The sequence below is a fragment of the Dama dama genome, chromosome 9 (genome assembly GCF_033118175.1).
Source record: "Dama dama isolate Ldn47 chromosome 9, ASM3311817v1, whole genome shotgun sequence".
NCBI lineage: Eukaryota > Metazoa > Chordata > Mammalia > Artiodactyla > Cervidae > Dama > Dama dama.
This window is the reverse complement of record NC_083689.1, coordinates 95013065-95035689: the sequence shown is the minus strand read 5'-3', so window position 1 is coordinate 95035689 and position 22625 is coordinate 95013065. Positions and strand designations below refer to the sequence as shown.

Here is a 22625-nt window from a genome sequence, read left to right as displayed (position 1 = left end):
CATAACTCTTGAAGTTTTTCCAGAACAGAGGGATCGGAGTGGGGGGAGAGACCAGTGAAGGAGAAAATTAGAAAATTACAAGACAGAATGAGAGATGAAGTTTCAGAAACTGGTAAGATTGCTGAAATATATGATATTATTAGGTCTTAAATCTATTTATGAGGGTGAACATTTAAAAACATGCTTTCTGACTTTGGCTCTGTGATTTTAAGATTGAAATGAAGATATTAAATCTGGATCAAAAATAAGCTGCAGTTACAGTGAGGTTATGTCATGAGGGATTAAAAAGAAAGATCAGAAATCAGTAGCCCAGGACAGATAATCATGGCAAGTTGGATAAGTGTGAGGGAGATGATTTGAGTGGAAAAAAATCAGAATGGTACCAAACATCCCCAAACTTGGCAGAGAACAACCCTCGGCATACCAGCTACTAGATGAAAAAGCAGTTTCCCATGATTGATCATCTGCTTTTTTCACGGTGTTTCTGTTTCTCTTCAGTGAGATAGGTGGAGTATGAAGACCCCAGGACTAATTTTTAAAGTAACTGGTATTGCAGACTTCACTAACATGTGTTTGGCTTGTTAGATAGCTGCTGGGTATACTTATTTTCTGGCATGTCTTATGGAACAGAGGGAGTTTTCCCCCCATGAGCAACTGAAGTACCAGCTGTTGCCCTAAATATTGTACCTGTTCATGAGCTTGAAAGCCAGATTTCAAGCTTAGGGAAAAATTTACATTTGGTACATCAGCAAACATTGTATCAGATTTGTCTCTCTGCATACAGCATTTACACACACAAAGAGGGAAGTTGATCAAGAACCTGCTTCAAAAATAGTAATGATAATAGAGTAACTTCTTTAAAAACTGAAAGGATAACTATCTTTAATATGCCTTAACATTTACAGCACTTCCAAAGCCCTAGAAAGTACATTAAAATGGCACATTTGTATGACAATATCCCTAACTATCACATTTAATCCAATAGTTTTATTAAATAATAGTGTAAGAAGTTAAAAGACAGGAAGGGCTATTAGAACATTCTATAATGACTTGCATATCATAGAAAAATAGGCCTTTTTCATTGGCGCTAGAGACAAGTAAAAAACAGAAACAAATTGAGAGACAACATTTAAATCACCCCCTTTTTTTAATTAGAAAATAATTCAAGCATGAAATGTTCTTTACCTACACTAGTAAGATAGTCTTAATAGGGCTTTCCTGGTGGCTCAGATGGTAAGGAATCCACCTGCAGTGCTGGAGACCTGGGTTCAATCCCTGGGTCAGGAAGATCCCCTGGAGAAGGAAATGGCAACCCATTCCAGTATTCTTGCCTGGAAAATTCCATGAGTCCCTTCAAAACCTGTTGGATCATGGAGAAATGGGATTCTAGGAAAAGACAAGCTTCAGGCAGCTTAATAACCTTATTTATTCTATGTTTTTTGACGTACCTTAAATATTTTTTAAGAGCAATTGTTACTTGAGACCAACAACCTCCTAAGGGACCAAATAATACCAATTAACCAGTTCCTCTTTATTGTTCATGTTTGGTCATTCATAATGATAAATATGTGTTGATAAGTAATCTGCAAGGACAACTTTGCATGCAACCTGTTTTTGAATAAGCAGAATCTCTATGAATGATGAAGCTATTAAAATAAAAAACATAACTGTGCTTGGTTCTGTGGTAAGTTTATAACTACTAGGTAAAGTACTAATTTCCAGTGAAAGGGATCGCAGAGAATCAACATTCTCCAGGCATGTGAAAGCATTTGTCACTTGCATCCTACATCCAAACTTTTACCAACATGAAACTCACAACATTGCTGGGATTGCTTATCAGTTATTCATGTGTGGTTGAAGCGATGCGCTAGTAGGACACACTCTGGGCTTTACATTTTGGAGTTGTCAGGGTTCTCAAAGCAAAGCCAGAGCCTTTCATCTCTGACTTTGATTTAAAAAATGACATGAAGTAGTGGTACAACTTGTAAACTGAAAAAGAAAAAAATCTAAATAAATAAATACTTCCCAAGCCTTCCGGCTGGCAGATTCTATTGATATAATATCTCCATCGAGGAGAGTAGGGTGCATTCCACTATGATTAGTTGATAGCACCATCTTTGAGCTTGTTTTGGTCCATTTTTTGAGATTCTTCAGTAGATATTTCTCTGAGTCATAAGTAAGACAGCTTCAGATGAGTCCTAGCTTGTTGTCACGCTTGTTTCTTTAATAGATGAAGCCAAGCTGTGATTTTCAAAAAGGCCCGGATGTACTACGATGGTAGACTTTAAAGTTTCAGGCAGCAACTTCCAAAGCCCTGTGTACAGTTTCACGAAGTGAAGAACTGGAACTTTCTGATATGTATTTATAAATGATCTAAGTACATCTGAACAAACAATGATTTTTTAACACCATCAGTAAACAAACGAAGTAAGTTGCAAGCTTCACCAATGGCTCAGCGGTAAAGAATTCAGCCACCAATGCAGGAGATGCAAGAGATGCAGGTTCAATCCCTGGGTCAGGAAGATCCCCTGGAGGAGGAAATGGCAACCCACTCTAGTATTCTTGCCTGGAAAATCCCATGGACAGAGGAGCCTGGTGGGCTACTGTCCATGGGGTCACAAAGAGTTGGACCCAACTGAGCATGCATGCAGACACATTGTATGTAGATTCAATTCAAAGCTTTGCCAATAAATCAACCAATATATAATTTTTTTCTACTCCTGACCATATATCTCATTCTGTCACCAGAACAACAGAGACAGATGGTTCTCTTGACATATTTTGCCTAATCAATATAAGTGATCATTTGGTAGAGAGTACACTTTGACTTTTTTCCTTTAAACACATAACCACTCCCCACCCCAGCACATACACAACAGGTCTTGTCAGTTTGGTATCTGGTTGTAACTATTCAAAAAGAAAGCAGTAGAGGCAATCATCTTGGTTCTCATTCTGATTGGAGGAGGGAGAAAAACCACTGGATATAAGCATATATATGAGCCAATCAGTTTCCCTGGGTCAGTGTGGCAAGAACCCTAGGAAACAGCTAAACAAGGTGGAGCAATCCACTGGGTTTAAGGTTGTCACCAACTTATTTTCAAAAATTTTCCAAATAAAGCAGAGCTTCTCTTCAAGAGAGGAGTATGTCCTACTTCAAAACTACCTTCAAAAGGCTATCGCGAGGCTGGGAATTAATCAGGTCCATAATTGCCTATCTTCTCTCCTCTGTTGATGGAGGTGGTACCAAAAGTTTTAGTGGAATCAACCATAAATAAAGACCTGAGAACAAGTGGTGATACCATCTGGCTGTTAAAATCCAGGCAAGACCACCTCCTTCCCAGAAGATGAAGTTCTGAAGTCCCTGATGCTGTGTAGAGCCTAATTTAATCCAGGGGAGAGTAAGTGGGCAGAGTGGTCCCCCCTCCCCACCGCCACCCAGTTCTTCTTTAGACAGATTTTTTAAAGAAGTAGTGAATATTAATGATGGAGAGAAACAGTCTAGTGCAAATCTATCTGAACGAGCACATTTCGTTTTCTCCGGTACCCTCATGCCATCATCTAGGAAACATACCTAGCCTTCTTCCGTGTACCTACTTGTATGCATATGTACATACCTGTTTCTTCTTTTCTAAGTTAGTTGTGGGGTAGCCTGGTGTCTATGTGAAAACTGGCGATGTTTCTCAAAGAGGAATATTGTTAGCATTGGGGACAGGAATTTTTATTGGGGGGAACTGTCCCACATATTTCATAGTGTTTCACACCCATGCCCCACCCAACGAATGTTGGTATTACCTCTGTTATCACCCAAGTCATTGTGATAAATAAAAATACCCCACATGTTTCCAGATGTGCCCTGGTGGGAGAAGTGGAAAGTTGACCCTCTTCCCTTCCTCCCCTTTCTTTCTTTCTTTGTGCCAAAAAGGATATAAAGGAGGCAGTTGATGGGACTGATTGGCAAATAGTGCTTTCATTTGCTCCCTGCTGTTCTTAGGAACAGTTTTTAATTTTTAAAAACAGATCAGGTTTTTAATTCAGGAATTCTATAACCTTTGCTGATGGCTTTTTCAAAAAAGAAAAGACAAACAAACGTTTTTGGTTCCACTTTACATCCACTAGTTTTCCTCTTTAAAGACATTCTTAATGGTAGAAGTAAAATAGTTTCCTTGTAAGGATTAATCATCAAAATCAGTTTTTATATGTCGCTAGGCCCCTTACAATTTTTTTTTAAGCTTTGCCTAATTCTTCAAAAGGCAAACCGTCTACATTTATCATCTTTCTAATCTGAGGCCTCTCTCACATCAGCAACAATTCTCACACCAAATGCTGTGAGCATAAGCATGTGTGTACTTTTGATACATTTCCTCATTCTGTTTCATCTGAAATAGACATTTTTGAATGTTGAAACAGGAAAGCATGAGAGGGTGCAGGTCGGGTGGAAATGGGTTAACACTGAGGGTCGCAAATGTGTTAAGTTTAAGAAAAAAAAATGAAATTAGGGAGGAAAAGGATTTTCTAAAAGGGCTGTGAAATAATTAATTGTTTTGTAGGAGATGGCCTTTCCATGTAGGCAGAGCATTTTCTCTTTACTTCTTTCTGAAGAGACAGTCAAATAGAGAATCTCATCTCTTAATTAGAAAGAAAAATACTCATCAAACACATCTCATCACTGGAGAACTAATGACTCACAGCTGTTAGTCTGAAAGGGCAGGCTTTTTTTCCTGAACAGTAGGAAGTGTTAATCATTTTGGATGAGATTTCTTTTTTAAAATATACTGTAGTTTGCAGAAGAATAGGATATTCAATATTCCAACTTAAATGATTTTTTTTTTGAAGCGCGCTCCCCCAGAGATGCTCCTCTGCTGCAGTGAATGATCCTTGAAGGCAGGCGTCTTCCACCGCACTTCAATGGGAGCATCAATGGATGGGATGAGGTGGATGGCCCAGTCCTGCCCGGGACTCTTAAAACCCCAGGCTCAAAGAAAGAGAAATCAGACATCTTGTGCCTCCTAAGAAATGGTGTTGCTATAAAACCTGAATATTTTGATTCAGACTCTACTTCATATAATTTGCCTTATTTAAATGTAAGTGAAAAGCCCTGGCCCACCTTCATTAGCTTCTGAGTAGAAAGGGTCTTTTTGTTTGTTTAACCTTCATGTGAAAAAGTAAGGCTTTTTTTTTTTGGCCTGTAAAATGTAATTGGCTCATTCATTTTCCAGTCTTTGCCTTTACAGCCACCTTGCTAACCTCTTCTAAACATTTTGGACAGAAGAAAACCCCACTTAATAAGAACCTTCTGAATAGCTGACTTTGATTATTCAGACAGTCACGAAAAGGAATAATGAAATTGGCTCCCCAAAACTCATTCTGACCATTAGTATTTGACCTCTTTGCCATGCCACACTGTTACCAGAGCACCCGAAAGTGGTATTCCATTTCTTTGCACGATTGCAAAAGTGGTTATCCCAGAGCAAGAGGAAGGAGAAGAAATGAAGTCTACAAATTGGAATAATCAGTCCCTAAACAATTGATACCTTCAGATCATCGGCATTCACTGTGAGATGCTTTACCTTAGAGGCAGCAGAGCCTTGTGGGAAAATCACACTGGATTGGGCGTCAGCTGGCTCTGCCACTCAGTAGAGGATGTCCTTGGACAAGTCTCAACCTCCTCGTCCTCAGTTTTCTCCTTTGTAAAATGAAAATAGTCTCAGCCTTCCAGGCCTGCCATGTGGGACTTTCCCTCTAAAGTTCACTTTATGCAGTGTGATATGATCCTTGTTAGGACAAATTATGTCATTTACCTTTCAGATTTTCAAAAGAGCCATTCAGAATACTTACCAATTAAAATGTAGGTTGCTCTTAAAGCCTGGCCCAAATAGATATTGTAGGATTGTGTTTTGTGATGTTAGTGATAAAAATCATAGGCAAGATAACACTGATTTAGATAAAAGGTATCTGGATGTAAAAGTGAAAAATTTGTGGACAGGAATTGACATTCATTAAATTGATTGTTCAGAACAAGATACTTTTATATCTAAGGGCATGAGGTTGTTAAAAAAATGTTAACATTTAAAAACTTAATTTTTTCAATTCAAAACTTCTATAATGTGTGCTAATATCATTTACCAGCACTAGTGAGTCTCCATAAAGATCTAGATTTTTCTTGCTCTGATTATGAGTAAAAAAAATTTCACTGCAACCACTTTTAAGTTTAATACTTATGACTTCCTTCCAGCAAACTCTTTCTTTCCAGACCACACAGAAATCTGTCTTAGAAACACCACCCATCTTCTATAACTGCTCAGAGAACAATTATCAGGTTGACTTATCTTGGAGTACTATTTTATAAAGTCACTGTAATTTTTCAGAAATAATTTTAAATATGAAAAGCATAAATTGATAGTACATACGTTAATATACTGCTTTATAATAAAGTATTTGTACATGTGTTACATCACTTGTTGCCCACAGGCAACTTGTGAAATAGGTATTACCATCTTCATTTTATAGATGATAGACTAAAATAAAAGAGAAAAACCGACCTGCCCAAGGTCTTATGATGATCAAATAGCGGAACTGGATCTGAAACCACTTCTTCAGGCTCCTGGTTCAGACCATGTTTTATTATATCACACTGTCTCCATGGTGAGAATATACATCAGTTAACATTTGCTGTATAACCATGCCATTGGTAGCATAAAAAAACTGCCATGCATTTAGCGATGGTTCTGTAGGTGAACAAGCCGAATGAGGCTCAGCTGAATATTGATTTTGTTCTCCTCTGGGCTCACTTGTGTATCTCTGGTCAGCTTCCTATCAGGTAGGCAGTTCTGCTTCTAGATACTTTTGGATCCTGGGGCGATGCAAACAACTGCATCACGTGCCTCTCATTCAGCAGACCAGCCTGTGCTTCTTGACGTGGTGGCTCAGGGTTTGAAGACAGCAGAGGGGAAAACCCAGTGAGCAAGTACTTTTTAAGCCTCTGTTCAGCATTTTTACAACTCTTCCCTTGGCCAAAACAAGCCCTATGTCTAATCTCAGTGTCATCATGGGAGAGGATTTCAAAAGGCCTGAATACAGGGAGACTTCAACAAATTGGGGTCATCACTGCATCTAATCACTATAAGTTAAATAGAAAAATACTGAAAATGGCACTCACTTCATCATCTCTTCCATTATAGTTGACATAGCTTTCTAAACATAGCTCTTTTGCTTGAATCCATTCTATGGATGCTAAAGTGGTATAGGAACAGTGATAAGCTTCAAGAGTGCCAAAAATGTTACATGTGGTATGAGCCAATATAATAATATTGCTTGTAATAATAACTAATGCTTATTGAGCATCTTATAGGTCTGAGCACTAGGCTACTTCCATCTCAAATCTGTAAATAGTGCAGTTTCCATTTTTCGGAAGCGAAAACTAAGATTATTCTAGTGACTAGCCTAAAGTCACATAGTTAAGGACTAGTGAAATTGGATACAAACATGGGCCTAGTTTGCACACCTGTGCTTTTTCTCATCTACCACACTGCAGCAGTTTTTTGAGGGATTCCCATGGTTATGGCTGACAGTTCAAGGAAAATTAACAATGAGCTTCTACTACCCAAGACAATGTGTAAAACTCACAATATCCTTTTTCTAACGAAAAAGGTTCTATGTACTTAGTACCATTTGACTAATGTCCCATGGAGATTTTGTAATATAGAATTTTAATTGTAAATCACAACCATCTAGTGATTTGAGAAAGAAAACCACCAAGTTCTTGGAATAGTTTTAGTTTTTAATGAGCAAGGCAAACAAACGTAAGACTTAGCTGTTTTATTTGGAATGGAGTCATGGATTTTATGAAAGTTAAATATAGATAGTCCACATTTCCTTATTAAAAGTGTTGGGAGGAGAGAGGGGAAAAGTCAAGAGGACTGTGACAAAGAGCAGAAAAATAAGGAAAAGATGTCATGTATAGTGATGAAGTCAAGGGAAATTAAACACTCTACAGGTGTGTAGAAGTCCTTATTGTCTAGTTTAACTTGAAAAGTGAAAGTTGCTCAGTCGTGTCCAACTCTTTGTGACCCCGTGGACTATACAGTCCATGGAATTCTCCAGGCCAGAATACTGGAGTGGGTAGCCATTGCCTTCTCAGGGGATCTTCCCAACCCAGGGATTGAACCAGGGTTCCCTGCATTGCAGGTATATTCTTTACCAACTGAGCTATCAGGGAAGCCCTAGCTTAATCTGGAGAAATTCTAGAATCACCAGATCCTCTTTCCATGTCCCATGCAGGCATAAAGGGTTTCTGGATATATATGTTGGGAAAATCCTAGGCATTTTATGGTTTATATTTATGTTCTGAGGATGTGTCAGTGATTTTTTTTTTTTTTTTTAATTCTTTGGTCTCATTTTAGTCCATTATGTCTCTCTCCCTCTTTTTTTTACCCAAACCTATGAAAAAGAGTGGTCAGGACCAAGGACAGATCCTGCATTGTCTTAGCCTCCAAGTTTCTCAGAGCTGTTTTCTTCTTCTGCTGCCCTCATGAGACATTGAGAGAAGGCAATGGCAGCCCACTCCAGTACTCTTGCCTGGAAAATCCCATGGACAGAGGAGCCTGGTAGGCTGCAGTCCATGGGGTTGCGAGGAGTCGGACATGACTGAGCGACTTCCCTTTCACTTTTCACTGTCATGCATTGGAGAAGGAAATGACATCCCACTCCAGTGTTCTTGCCTGGAGAATCCCAGGGACGGGGGAGCCTGGTGGGCTGCCGTCTATGGGGTCGCACAGAGTCGGACACGACTGAAGTGACTTAGCGGCAGCAGCGTGAGACATTGAAAACCCATCTAGGAGTGTTTGGGTTTTTATAGGAAAAAGGAAAGGATCCCATCTTAGTGCAGGTGGGCTCCAGGGAGAAAAAAATAAAACAGCTTCAGTGTGGAGAGAATAAGCTAAAAGGCCCCTTCTTGTTTTGAGGGTTCTCTTTCTTAGAGGATCATCACCATTAACAAGAATTAGTATCATCACTAGTACTATAGAGAATAATTGCTTTTTTCTTACTGATTCTTAGCAATATGAATCCAGAGACTGTGTCTTATCCTAATTTTGAACACCTAGTATTATATAGCACATAGATGTTCAATAAATATGTTTTATTGTTAATCTGCGTTCATGCTCTTTTTTTAAATTGATGTTTGATTGACCTATAATGTTATATTATTGTCAAGGGTTCAACATAATGATTCAATATTTGTATATATTGTGAAATGATCACCACAGTAAATCTAGTTACCATCCTTCACCATACATAGTTATAAGTTTGTATGTTTTTTATGATGAGGACTTTTAACATTTATTCTTTTAGTGACTTTCAAATATGCACTACAGTATTAATGACTATAGTCACCATGCCATCCACAATATTCCCATGGCTTGTCATTTTATAACTGGAATTTTGTACCTTCTGACCTCCTTAACCCATTTCACCCAGCTCCCTCACTTTTGGCAACTGCTGATCTGTGTTTTTTGTTATTTTTTTGTTCATCTGGTTTCTTTGTCCGCCCCCACCCCCTCCCACTTTATTTTGGCTGCGCCACAGGGCATGTAGAATCTTAGTATTTCAACCAGAGACTGGACCTGTACTTCCTGCAGTAAAAGCATGGAATCCTAACCACTGAATTGCCAGCAAAGTCCCTGTTTTTTTCATCTATTTGTCTTTAGATGCCACATAAATGTGAGATCATAGGGTGTTTGTCTTTCTCTATCTGACTCATTTCACTAACATGATTCACTTAGCATAACGCCCTCTGGGTCCATCTTGGTTGTTGCAACTGGCAGGATCCCATTCTTTTGATGGTCGAATAGTATTCTATTGTATACATAACATCTTTATCCATTCATCCATTGATGAACACTTAGGTTATTTCCATATCTTGGCTGTTGTAAATAATGCTGCAATAAACATGAGGGTGCATATATCTTCTTGAGTTAGTATTTTCATTTTCTTCACATAAATACCCAGAAGTGAATTACTAAATCATATGGTAGATGTGTTTGAATTTTTTGAGGAACTTCCATACTGTTTTCCACAGTGGCTCTACCAGTTTGCATTCCCACCAACAGAGCATAAGGAATCCCTTTTTGCATTCTTACCAACATTTTGTATTTCTTGCCTTTTTTACAATACCATTCTAACAGATGTGAGGTGATATCTCAGTATGGGTTTGATGTGCATTTCCCTGATGATTAACATCTTTTTGTGTGCCTGTTGACCCTCTGTATGTCTCCTTTGAAAAAATGTCCATTCAGATCCTCTGCCCATTTTTTAATCAGTTTGCTTGGTTTTTGGCTATTGAGTCGTATGAATTTTTGAATATTAACCCCTTCTCAAATGTATATTAATAATTTACAAATATTTTCTCCCAGTCAGTAGATTGGCTTTTCATTTGCTGATGATTTGTTGTTTCCTTTGCTGGGCTTCTTAGTTTGATGTAGTCCTACATGTTTATTTTTGCTTTTGTTACCTTTGTTTTAGAAGTCATATCCAAAAAAATCATACTTAAGTTCAGTGTGAAGGAGCTTACTCCCTATGTTTTCTTCTAGGAGTTTTACGGTTATAGACCTTAATATTCAAATCTTTAATTTGTTTTGAGTTAATTTTTGCATATGGTGTAAGATAGTCTGGTTTTATTCTTTTGCATGTGTCTGTTCAGTTTTCCCAACAACATTTATTGAAGGAACTTTCCTTTCCCAAAATAAGAGAAAATTACAGGCCAGTTTCCCTGATGAACACAGATGCAAAAATTCTCAACAAAATATTAGCAAACTGAATCCAACAATACATTAAAAAGATCAGGTACTGGGATTTATTCCAGGGGTCAGAGGCTGCTTCGGTATCCATAAACCAACAGGATATAAAACATTAATAAAATAAAGGCTAAAATGCATATGATCATCTCAATAGATGCAAAAAAATCATCTGACAAAATCCAGTATACATATATGATAAAAAGAACTCTCAACAAAGTGAATGTAGATGCAACATACCTCAACATAATAAAGGCCATATATGATAAGTCCACAGCTAACATACTCAATAGTGAAAAGCTGAAATCTTTTTCCTCTAAGATCAGGAACAAGACTAGGATGCCCACTTTGCTGGTTTTATTTTACTAAGTGTTGCAAGTGCTACCAAGAGTAATTAAGCAAGAAAAAGAAAAGTCATCCATATTAGAAGAAATAAGTAAGACTGTCACTGTTTGTGTATGACATGGTTTTATATATAGAAAACCCTAAAGAGTCCTCAAAAAAACTTGTTAGAATAAATGAATTCAGTAAAGTTTCATGACACAAAGTCAACATATAAAAATGTATTGCAGTTCAATGCACTAACAGTGTATGATCAGAGACAGAAATTAAGAAGACAATCCCATTACAGGTGCATCAAAAAGAATAAAATACTTAGTAATAAATTTAATTAAGGTGAAATACCTATCACTAAAAACTACAAGGCACTGATGAAAGAAACTGAAGATACAAATAAATGGAAAGCACCATTCTAGGCTCTGCAGATAGAATGTGAGCTAAAAGGAAAAGTTCCTATCTTTAAAGAGCTTATATTTTAGTGATCGTCTAAATTTTACTAATAAATATGCAAAGAATTAATACGAATCCTAGCCAAAAATAATTCTCTCTTTTATATGTGTTGATGTCTGTCAAATTTGCCTTAAATCACTTCCTGAATAAAGTGCATTTTTAAGATACACTTTAATAGAATAATCATAGCCATCAGTTATAATTTGTGTCATCTTTAAATATATTACATATATTTCAAAAATTAAATGGGCATATTTTCCTTTTCTGGAAATCTTTATACTTCCCTGGTGAAAGAGAAGATATGGCTCATGTTTCATGCATTAACATATTTGAGATTTTTCTTATTCAGGAAGTAATTCTGTCCAAAATTCATTTCTTGGGTTACTAAACCATTATTTATGCTTTTTGGTGTCCATGTGGGTTATGAATATAAAAGAATCCAGTGAAAGATACAGTCTTCAAAATTTAATGTCACATTAAAAAAAAAAAACCCTGATGATACAGTAATGCCATTTAAAATATTAGAGAAGGGATTCAGTGGTGATCAGGCCTACAGAGCTCTGTTGAGAAGTGAAAACACTGAGGCAGAGTGACTTTCTAAGGCCCAGAACCTGTCTCCTGGCCCGTGGGCCAGAGTCCCTCTGCCTCTCTGTACAGGTTTCTTTTCTCTGTGGTTTGAATAGGCTGTGGGCTTCTCCCAGGTTTCTTAAGAAAGCTGCAAACACCTCCCTCCCCATCCCATCCCTCTGGGTCTTCCCAGTGCACCAGCCCTGAGCATTTGTCTCATGCTTCCAACCTGGGCTGTAAAGTAATTAGCCTCCAACTAATAAAAATAAATGAAAATAAATAAATAAAAAAGAAAGCTGCAAACAGCCCATGCTGCTGTACTTGATACGAAGGTTCTTTAGGACACTGCTCCTAGCTCTTCTGATCTGTCAAACGCAAGATAGCAGCATGACCCCAACCAGCCAGCTCAAATTCTCAGTTATACTCTGGTTCAGCTAAATCTTAGCAGACAGATACTTTCTACCTTTTAGTATTAGAATACGTATTTCCTAAGTGCCTCGGTTGATAAATGTTAGTTTCATCAGTTTTGTAGAATATTGATATCGTTTACACAGTCATTTTTTTGAGCACTTACTGAGTACCAAACAGTGTGTTAAACCTTAAACACATTTCAACTGCTAATTCTCCCAACCTCTCAGGGGGACACTCTTAGGATTCCCATTTTACAGAAGAAGCTAAAGGGAAGAGACATACCATGCCAGAGGTTAGAGGACTAGTTACCTTTAGGGGTGGAATCTAGCACTAAACTACCGTCTGACTTAAACTACCTTAATTTGGCAGCAGGGGCCACAGACCCAGAGAATTTAGATGGTCTGTGCAGGGTTATGAGGGTCTGGTGGGGAGTGAGAGTGAGTGTGAGTCACACTTTATATCCATTGCTGGTTATTTCACCATGCGGATGATCTTAGAATGGTTTCTTCTGCCAGCCCAAGTGAGTCTCTAATCTTACAGTTTTAAAAACCATTTGCATACTTAGATAAGTAGGTAGTTTTAAAAGATAATTAAAGTAGACATTTAAAATTTCCCTTTGACAAAATTACTCCATTTTTAAAATAGCTGTTTGATTTCTATGGTAAGGCTGAATGTTTTTACACTTGTTGGGAGCAGTGCTTTTATTCATTACGTGAAATCTTGAGGACTCTTGGTGTAGATGTGGTATTTTCATCTGCCTATTACGCTTGTTACGTTGTATTATCCAAGTGAGATTTTTTTTTTAAAAGCCCCTGATATTAAATGGTGATTTATCCTATATCATTAAGGCAGATATACCATTTATTTCTGACAATGTAGTGAAGCTCATTTTGCTGGCTTTTTTTTTCAAACTAGATTTCAGCCAGTCTAACAATAATTTCACTGGAGGAGAAAAGTTAAAATTGCCCCATTGACAATGTGATAATATCAGTTTTTCTTCAGAGAAATTCAACAAAGTGAAAATCGTCATGACTTTCCAAGGGTCAGTTGTCCTTTTAGAAAAAAGGCCTAACAAGTTCTCAAGGCTTTGTTTTCAAGATAAATCTTTCCGTTCTGCAAGTTTAGTTGTGTGTTTTTGTTTTGTTTTTTGAAATGCAGTATGGATAAGAGAGTCCATTTAATGAAATTCAAAGTTGACTCATCTTTTTCTGTGCCCTTCTCTCTCCTCCAGCTCTTTCTCTTTGTTGTCTGGAACTTTGAGCTCTACATGATACCACTGGTTTTGTTGTTACTACTGACTTGGAACTACTTCTTGATAATATCAGGGAAAGATAACAGGCAACGGGATACAGTAAGTCTCTAACTTCCTTATTTGTATGTGTTTTTGTTCTCATTCTTAGTCTCCCTGGCAAGATCAACATTGCATTTGGTTTTGCACACCAGAAATTCTGTCTATAAATACTCAAGTTTGACAGAAAGTTTTACCAGTTCTAAACTAACAACTCTTTGGTTCTAACACAATGTAAAGTATTTGCCTATTTTTAACATTAATCATTTTGGTAGGAACTAAAGTTGAGAATACACTAAAGAATAAGTTATGATTTTTAAGTATAAATTGATTATTCCAAGTGATTATTTATTTTTATTCTCCTTATTTGTTTTTATGTCTGAATGAATTCTGAGTTAAGATATAATATCACAAAATTATTTGGTCAGACCAAATGAATGTATTTTATTTAAGACATTTCTCTGTGGTCTGCCATTGGAGGAAAAGAAGACTTGATTGTTGTTGGCCTAGATAAATGCAAAAAGTACCTTAATTCAATGTTCATTCATTGACCAACAGGAAATATACTTATCTGTGTCAGGGGTATATTAGGATACTGGCTTGTGGATTAAGACCTTTCGTTTAACCTAGGGAAAGTTATACTGAACTCACCTGCACTCTTTGACATTTTTGAAAGTTTTTAGAATGTGTGAGATGACCTTTTATCTCTCAAAGAGTTTTAGATTGAGAAGCGGAAGCTAGCCACGTTATAATCATGTTTGTAATTCTCCCACCAGCCTGCATTTCTTTAGATTATCTCAGTCACTACACTCCAACCAAACTTAACTGCTTCCAAAACCTCGTCATAAATAAATAAACACAAGTGTCTTATCCATATAGAACATTTGAAGTTTTATAATTATATACAGCTGTTGAGAGTAATTTAAGGGTTTTTCAAACATGAGAATCTATTTGGTAGCTATTAGTCCACATCAGATTGCATTGATTCTTTTCTTATTTGCCATTAAAAGCCTCCATTTGACTTCTAATCAGGACTTATGCCAACTATTATGCCCATAATGATGTAAGAAACAGACCTATTTGATCATAAGTTTAGTAATATTATATACTACTTTATTATAAAGTAGTACATAATATAGTTAGCATCATAGTGTTTGCACAGACATACCTATGACATAAAATAATTTTCCTTTTAAATAACTCAAGCACAATATACTTTAAATGGTTACAAAAGAAAAATATATTTTTTGAAATAATTTTCTTTAACATCAAAGTAAAAGAAAAATCCAGATACACAACTACCAAGTAGATGGCAGAGTTGCCAACAACAACCACCATGTTTATTTCCCTATACTATTTGTATATATTTCTGTCTCTCTCATGAGGTTATAAATGTGAAGTGACGAACTATTCATCTTTGTACTTGCCACCATTTCTAGCATGTGTTTTGTAAATTAGAAACATTCAACACTTTTTGTAAAGTTTATCAAACCAAACATGAGATTTCTCTGAGAGATTTTAATGGTTAGACAGCGTCAACAGATGAGAAGTTATTATTATTATTATTGGCAAGGATTTTGTGGATATATATTTAACTTGCACACTGAGAGACAAGTCCCACATGGTATCGTGGGGACTAATAGGTACTTTTGTCAATTAATCCAGGATGTTTTCTTTAAGAACATAGTACTCTTTTAGGCAATTGCTTTTTTGTCCCATTTATTTCTGGGAGATTGTTGAGAGAGAAGAAAATCTACTTTTCATTCAGTTGTCTTGAGACAAATTTGCAAATAATAATGTTTGCAAATAAGAAAAAGTGGTAATTTCATTTCAGCTTCTTAATCCTATGAGGGGGCTTATCTTCAATATTTAGTCATTGGTTTGACTATTCTCAGTAAAACAACAACAACAAAATTCTGAAACTATAGACTTTGCTTGCTGTTTTCTTCAAAATATACCAGTCTTGGCTGGAAAGGTCTACTTTTAGAGGGAAAGTAATGATATATAAGGTAAACCCTTCTACTTCAAATTCTCTGAGAATTTTTATAAGCCTATTGAAAAGTTATGTATCATGCAAATTTTTCTGCTGCTCTTTTCCCCCCAAAGTACAACTCCAATATGGTAATTGCACATCCTTCCTTGTTGGTGTGTCTCTGACAGAATCCCCCTTTTAGCCATGGACAACATTTTCTTCCCCAGCACAGCCCACTGTGAAACGTTCTTTAGTCTAACTTGCATGGAATGCCAACTGCACTCCATAACTCCCAGTAATTGCCTTTTATTTGCCCAAAACACACATATCCACATATTCTGTTCTTTCTAGGCACCGGAGCAGCAATCACAACGTTTCATTCAGCTTCTCATTCACTGGCTCAGTTGAGACCTTACGTAACTCTTCAATCCAATTTGTCTAATTATGTGTTTTCTGCCATACCCAGCTGTGCATTTGAACTGGTTGCTCCTTTTGAAAAGAAACCTGGATTATACTTTGCTGGTTATAGATTACATACACACATGTGTGTGTATATATATTCATACACATATATGTACACATATGTCTATATTCACATTCATATGTATGTAAATTAAGGGAAAGTATTTGTAGGGGTGGCCATGCTGTGCCTAAAGACTATTTATCTACTGCATAGTGGATAGCATTGAAAGAACGGTACTTTGTCCTAAATCCCTATTGCTTTCCCCAAAACAATGCAGAATTTTTCAGCATGTGTGAAAACTTGAGGGAATCTCTAAAGTGCATAAATCATACTGTTGACTGATTCTAAACCAGGAAACTTTCTGTTTTAGGAGAAGGGGATGTAGGGGTGGAGGGGAATATTCTGTCACATACAAAAAAATCATCTGTACGTTTTCAGCTGAGAAAATCCAACTAGGATGAAAATTATAGAAGGTAAACAAATCAAAATGAACCTCAAATTTGTGTGGCAAAGAGCAAAAAGGAGGTAATATTTCCGTGACATAAGAGAGAGAAAAGGAAATGAGTACTCTAAAAGATTAAAAAGTATATAGATGGGCAAAAATTCTATCTTCAAAATATTAGTGGATAGTTGAGTTTAATACTAAAATAGAAAAGGATTTCTTTGTCTATTGTTTATTAGGGAGACCACTTCCATTTTGGAGACTTAGGATCACAGGAACTTAAATCCCCTACTTTTTCCTCACCGTGGTGTCTGTTTTACTTTAATGAAAAAAATGAGATCTAACCCTTGCCAAGTAAGTTTTGTGGCATTTAATGAGCAGAACTCATTGAGGAAAGGATAAAGAAACAGCCATTCCAATGATATAGACTTAGAGTTGCACTCGAGAAAGAGGTATGGTTAGCAATGGTATTTTGCCTCCGTTGTCTCTCAGTCAGACTTGTTAAAAATAAGCAATTCTAGATCTAAATCTATCTATGCTCAGACCATGACATTAAGCTTTCTAGCATAAGAATTGTTAGGCTTTTCCGGAGGAAACTGTTTAACATAAACTTCATTCAGAGATGTCTCGGGCTTGAAGGGGATATGAAGATAGGAATGTCATACTTCCCCTGGTTTGAGCCATCACTCCAGAACCAGGGGGAAATCACCCCTGCACTGCCTGTTAGGCTGGTAGCAATTGTCCACTTTACAGTTACTATAAACTGAGATTTTGTGGAAGTACATGCCAAGAAGTGGTCTTTACTTTGGATTTAAAAATTACCAAAGCTTCATCACACCCTGGGCACTGTATTAAGCAGTTTCTTTCAAGCATGGCTACAAGAACCCTTCCTTGAGAGAGAGAAAAATCAAGTCTCAAGATAAAAGAAATGGGTTGGCCAAGCAAACCAGAGCTCTGTTATACTCACTCAGAGACAAGTGTCATTATTACTACTTTACATACAGGGTAGAGAGATTAAATAGCTCAAAAGGCACATGGTTAGTTCGAAAGTGGCAGAGAGGGCATTAGGATCTGTCAGTCTTTCTGAAGTTTGCACTCCTTACCTCCGGTCCATTAAATTTGCTCTTGGGGCTATCATCTGGTCTATTCTAGGTCTTCCTAGGCACCTTTCAAGCACATTTCTCCTTTACATTTCAGAACAGTCAGTAGGAGGAACTCTACCTTTGAGCAGACAGACAGTTTGAAAACCCTCATTTTCCCCACTCCATCCCCCATCTCCTCCTCACCTCTCATTCAGGAGAGGAACAGGTACCTATTCAGCCTCTTAAATTTATCAAATGCCCTGCTACACCTTTTAGAGGCCTGGTCTCCTTGAATTCTTTATAATAACAATATCAAGTAGATGATTCTAGATGATTGTATCTTCATTTTGTGAATGAGGAAATTCAAGCTCAAAGAGGATGAATAACAATCTCCATAGAGTAAGTGGAACTCAAACCCAGCTCTGCCCTGTCCTGAAAACTCAGGTTATCTCTGTGGTGCACGTTCGGGCATGCCTTTAACCAAGCCATCACTTTTGAAGTGTCTGGAGCCTTACAGAGAATCCTAGGCATCCCCAATTCCTTCCTGTGAGGTACCTGGTGACCTCTCAGTAATGGGTACTGGTCACATGTTTGTCTCCAGGTGACCCCATTCATTTAAAAAAAAGAAAACTTCATGACCTGGAGGAGTACCTTCCTCCACCCAGGTGAGCATGGGGAGAGTAAATCAGAGATAATAATCCTTCACATTAGTGAAGAAAGTCTCTGAATATCTGGGCATTCAAACATTCTTCAAGCTGTATGTTTTAATTACATTTTAAAAGAGCATTCATTTTTACTGTCAAGATATGCCTCCCACAGAACAACCTCAGTTGCCTAATCAATGGAGACTTTAAAAGACTGAAGAGTAGGCTAGATCAATGAAATCATTCTCTAACTGATGATCTCACTGTGATACAAGTTGAACCCCAGCCTGTCTACTAAAATACTTCAGTAAATACTGAAATGTTTTATTAGTTCCTCCACATGGCAAAGCCTTCCACGCTTCTTTTCCCCTTTAGAAGAGCACTGAATATATTTGTTGTTGTTGGGTCTATTCCAATTAGGCCCAGAACACTGATGTCTAGAAATAAAGCTTATAAGGAGAGCATTTTCTTTGCTACCATAAATGCTGTTGATTGGACAACTGCAGATCATCCACCAGATACAAACCACCAAAGAGACATCTGACTGTTTGACCTGACTTCCTATAAATCAAACTCATTTATTATTTTCTCAGCCAGTACTCTCAGCTGCAAAGAAGTCCAGGGTGGAATATTTGAAGAAGCAGACCACTGAATATGTGAAATATTCTGAACAGGATCTAAACAGACTGACCAGAGCTGAGCTGAGAGGAGCGGACTCCATAGAAAAAGCACTGGGGTGTGTGGTCAGAACCTTGGTACTGAAATGAGGCCTTTATCATTTACAGAAAGTAGCATGGATCAGAGCCTCCTGAGTTTGCGTCTCAGTACCAAAAAGACCGTGTACTTGCTCTTGACAGAAGCAGCGCTGAGTCATAACGGCCTGTAAAGACATCTAAAAATAGATGATCACTCTTTTCTTTTTCCTACTTGTTTCAACAATTTTCTCAAATTTTTAAGAAGGTCACCAGCTTGCAAAAACGTGAGGAGGATCGTGCAAAGCACCAGACCTCTAGTTTTCCAGCACAATCACAAGCAGAAAGAAACCAACCACCGATCGCGTGTCAGTAAAACATGTCATCGCTTATGACCCCTCTCAAGCTGTTCAACCGCTTAGATGTGCCAGATGACCACTCACTGTCCGGGCGGGTGCCCTGAACCCTGATGACCATCACCTCACCAGGCTCTGGACACACCCCCAGCAGGATCTGCACATTTCCCCACTCTTCTCAGTGCTCCCCCCGCTCTAGATCTCCTCCCTCTCACTAGATGACCACGCCCTTCTACTTTGCAAAGTTACTTCAAAACTCCAACCTCTGAAGGCCTCTGAAATTGTTCCCAATTTAGGGTTCCCAGATTGAGCCAATAAAAATACAGATGCCCAGTTAAATTGGGATTGCAGATAAACAACAGGAGATATTTATACAAAAATAATATTCATTATTTATCTGAAATTCCAATTTCACTGGATGACTTGTATTTTTCTGGCAACTTTCCCCAAAATCACAGCTTGTTTTCTTACCTCAAGACTTGTAGGAAGGTGATAATTCTAAAACAAAATGCTGATTTTTCTCCCTCTGCTACTTTTATCTTTTCCATAATATCTTTGAGGCTGTCAAAAAAAGATTCCTCACGTGTACACCCCACCCCCAACCATTTGTTGTTGTGGTTTAGTTGCTAAGTTGTGTCCGACTCTTCTGCAACACCATGGGCTACAGTCTGCCAGTCTCTTCTGTCCATGGAATTTTCCAGGCAAGAATACAGGAATGAATTGCCATTTCCTCCTGCAGGGGGATCTTCCTGACCCAGCAATCAAACCTGTGTCTCCTGCATTGCAGGCGGATTCTTGACTACTGAGCCACCAGTTCAGTTCAGTCGCTCAGTCATGTCTGACTCCTTGCGACCCCGTGGACTGCAGCACGCCAGGCTTCCCTGTCCATCACCAACTCCCAGAGTTTACTCAAACTCATGTCCGTCACATCATTGATGCCATCCAACCATCTCATCTGTCGTTGCCTGGCAACAACAGAGTAGCACCCAAACCATAGCTTCAGCTTTAGCTCCCCTATATTCCATCAGGATCGTGTGTGTGTGTGTGTGTGTGTGTGTGTGTGTGTGTGTGTGTGTGTTTTGTTTGTTTCTGAGAATGGAGTGCTTCGTGAGCAAAAAGGTAGAGGTAGCAGGCACAATTGGGGATGCTCTTTTCTTATCTCTTTCATCTAAAAAGGAACCGTTCGCCACCTGGGAGAGCAGGAGAATGAGGCTGAGAGAGTCTATGCCATGGGCAAAGGCCCACACAGCACAGCAGGGCAGGAACCCCGTTCCAACTGGCTCCCAGACCTGGGTTCTCAGCTCTCCTGCAACACACCCATCCCCCAGGCCTGGGGAGGGCAAGGGCTTGGTCCAGATAACACAACGGAAGTGGAGGAAGGAAGGAAGGATGCGTCTCTCTCTGTATAGATGGGGAACCTGGGGCCTAAGGTAAGACACTCACTTCTGCCCAAGCAGTGAGTGTGTGTGGGTGGGACAGACGTCGTGGCCCAGGGAGGCGAGTGTGCTCAGACTTAGTGGAGGTGCTCCCGCTGTGTCCGGGAGTCCCGTGGGCACCAGAGCAGATGTGCAGTGGGCCAGTCTGGCATGACATGGGGCACTGTGCCTGGACAGGTGGCTGGGGCCTTTGAAGTCCTTGCTTCAGGAGCCAGACATTGAAGGAGTTGAGCTCAGAAGGCCTGCAGAGAGGTGGGAGCACTCCCTTGCAAGGGCCTGGCTCTCCCCAGGCAGCTTGCCCTGGGGATTGGCTCCAGGGCTGCATCTCCAGCTCCATCATGAGCTGGGAGGGGACCCTGTTGGTGCTGAGTGGATGGCAGCCTAGGTGTGTTTGGGTCAAGGCCCCAGAGCACAGCGGAGGGGCAGGTTCAAGGCGGGCTCTTCTGCCATGTGGGGAGGGGAGCAAGGAAGGATGGGAGTGGGGGCCATGGTCTTGACAGAGACCAACCCAGTGTGGCTAGGGTGGCCGTGGCCTGCAGCAGCAGTATCCGGAACCGAGTATATTTGTATCAATAGTTTCCCAAATAGTCGATATACTCTCTCTATAGCTTCTACTCTTTTCTTAAAAAAATAGGTTTATGAATATAAGTTGTATTTCTTGCTTGTCATGTATACTTTGTTTTTTACAAAAGTTGGATCACATTAAAGACCCTGTTAGCATACCTACTTTGAGACTCCCTCAAACTGCTGGAATATAACAGGATTTTTAATAACTAAATAGTTTTTGCCATATGAATACTCTATTTTTTTCTCAGTTAGACACTAATTTTGGAAACGTTCATTTCCAGTGTTTCTGCCATCTCAAAGAATGCTGTAAACAGCAATCCTAAACAGATCTCTGAGCAGGCCCTTGGAAACGTCCTTGAAGCAGAATTTCTGGGTCAGAGTATATGTATTTTGAATATTTTGGGGAGTTAATAGTAACTTGCCACTCATTAAAGTTTTAATATTTTTATATGTGTGTGCCTGGGTAACCGCCAATTATCTTCATCATTTCCCCCTGAAAGCCATCTCTGCCTTCCTACCCATTCTTGCCCACTGCCACCCCCATCAACCCATCCCTACCACCAAACACTCTAAAAGGTTAAGTGAACCCACCCCTCTGATTTCCTGTTTTTCCCTCACTCTATAATAAATAAAAAAAAAACCCTGTCTGGGGGTCTTCTTCACCTGCTCCAGATTGTTCTAACAGTATCTTCCATTTGGGTATCTAATCCCAGCACAGAGCAAGTCATAGCAGCACAGTAGTTGCTCAAAAAAGATTTAGTGAATGAATACTACGTATTTTAGTCCAGTCTTTTTTCCACATGAAAAATTGTCTACGTTTCATAGTTTTCATTCAATAAAAATGCACTGAACTTTTGCAGACACTGTGCTAGCAGGTTGTTCAAAGGTGATTAAGACCCAGCCCCAGTGAATCAATTATACTTCAGTAAAAATAAAAGAAAGAGAGAGAGAAGAAAAAAAGACCTGGTCCTTGCCCAGTTTGTGGTCTTGTGAGGGAAACAAACAACTAAATGGGGTACGTGGCTATGATAGGAGCGGCGATGGAGGTCTGTGTATGAAATGCAGACACGCGCAGCCAAGAGACATTTGGATTATCCCAGGTGTGTGTGCGTGTCCTGTGCAGATA

General features: G+C 38.7%; 1 protein-coding gene across 11 annotated transcripts in view; it reads left to right on the top strand.

Annotated features, from left to right (window-relative positions):
* MCTP1 (multiple C2 and transmembrane domain containing 1) overlaps positions 1-22625 on the top strand; it is a 556529-nt gene that overhangs the window by 445891 nt on the left and 88013 nt on the right. For all 11 annotated transcript variants that reach the window (XR_009694230.1, XM_061152022.1, XM_061152019.1 and 8 more), the window contains one exon: positions 13789-13908. Coding sequence is in view for 10 of the 11 variants with exons in the window: in XM_061152022.1 (XP_061008005.1) it covers positions 13789-13908 (120 nt within the window). In the remaining variant the exon portion in view is untranslated. The remainder of the gene's footprint in view (positions 1-13788; positions 13909-22625) is intronic.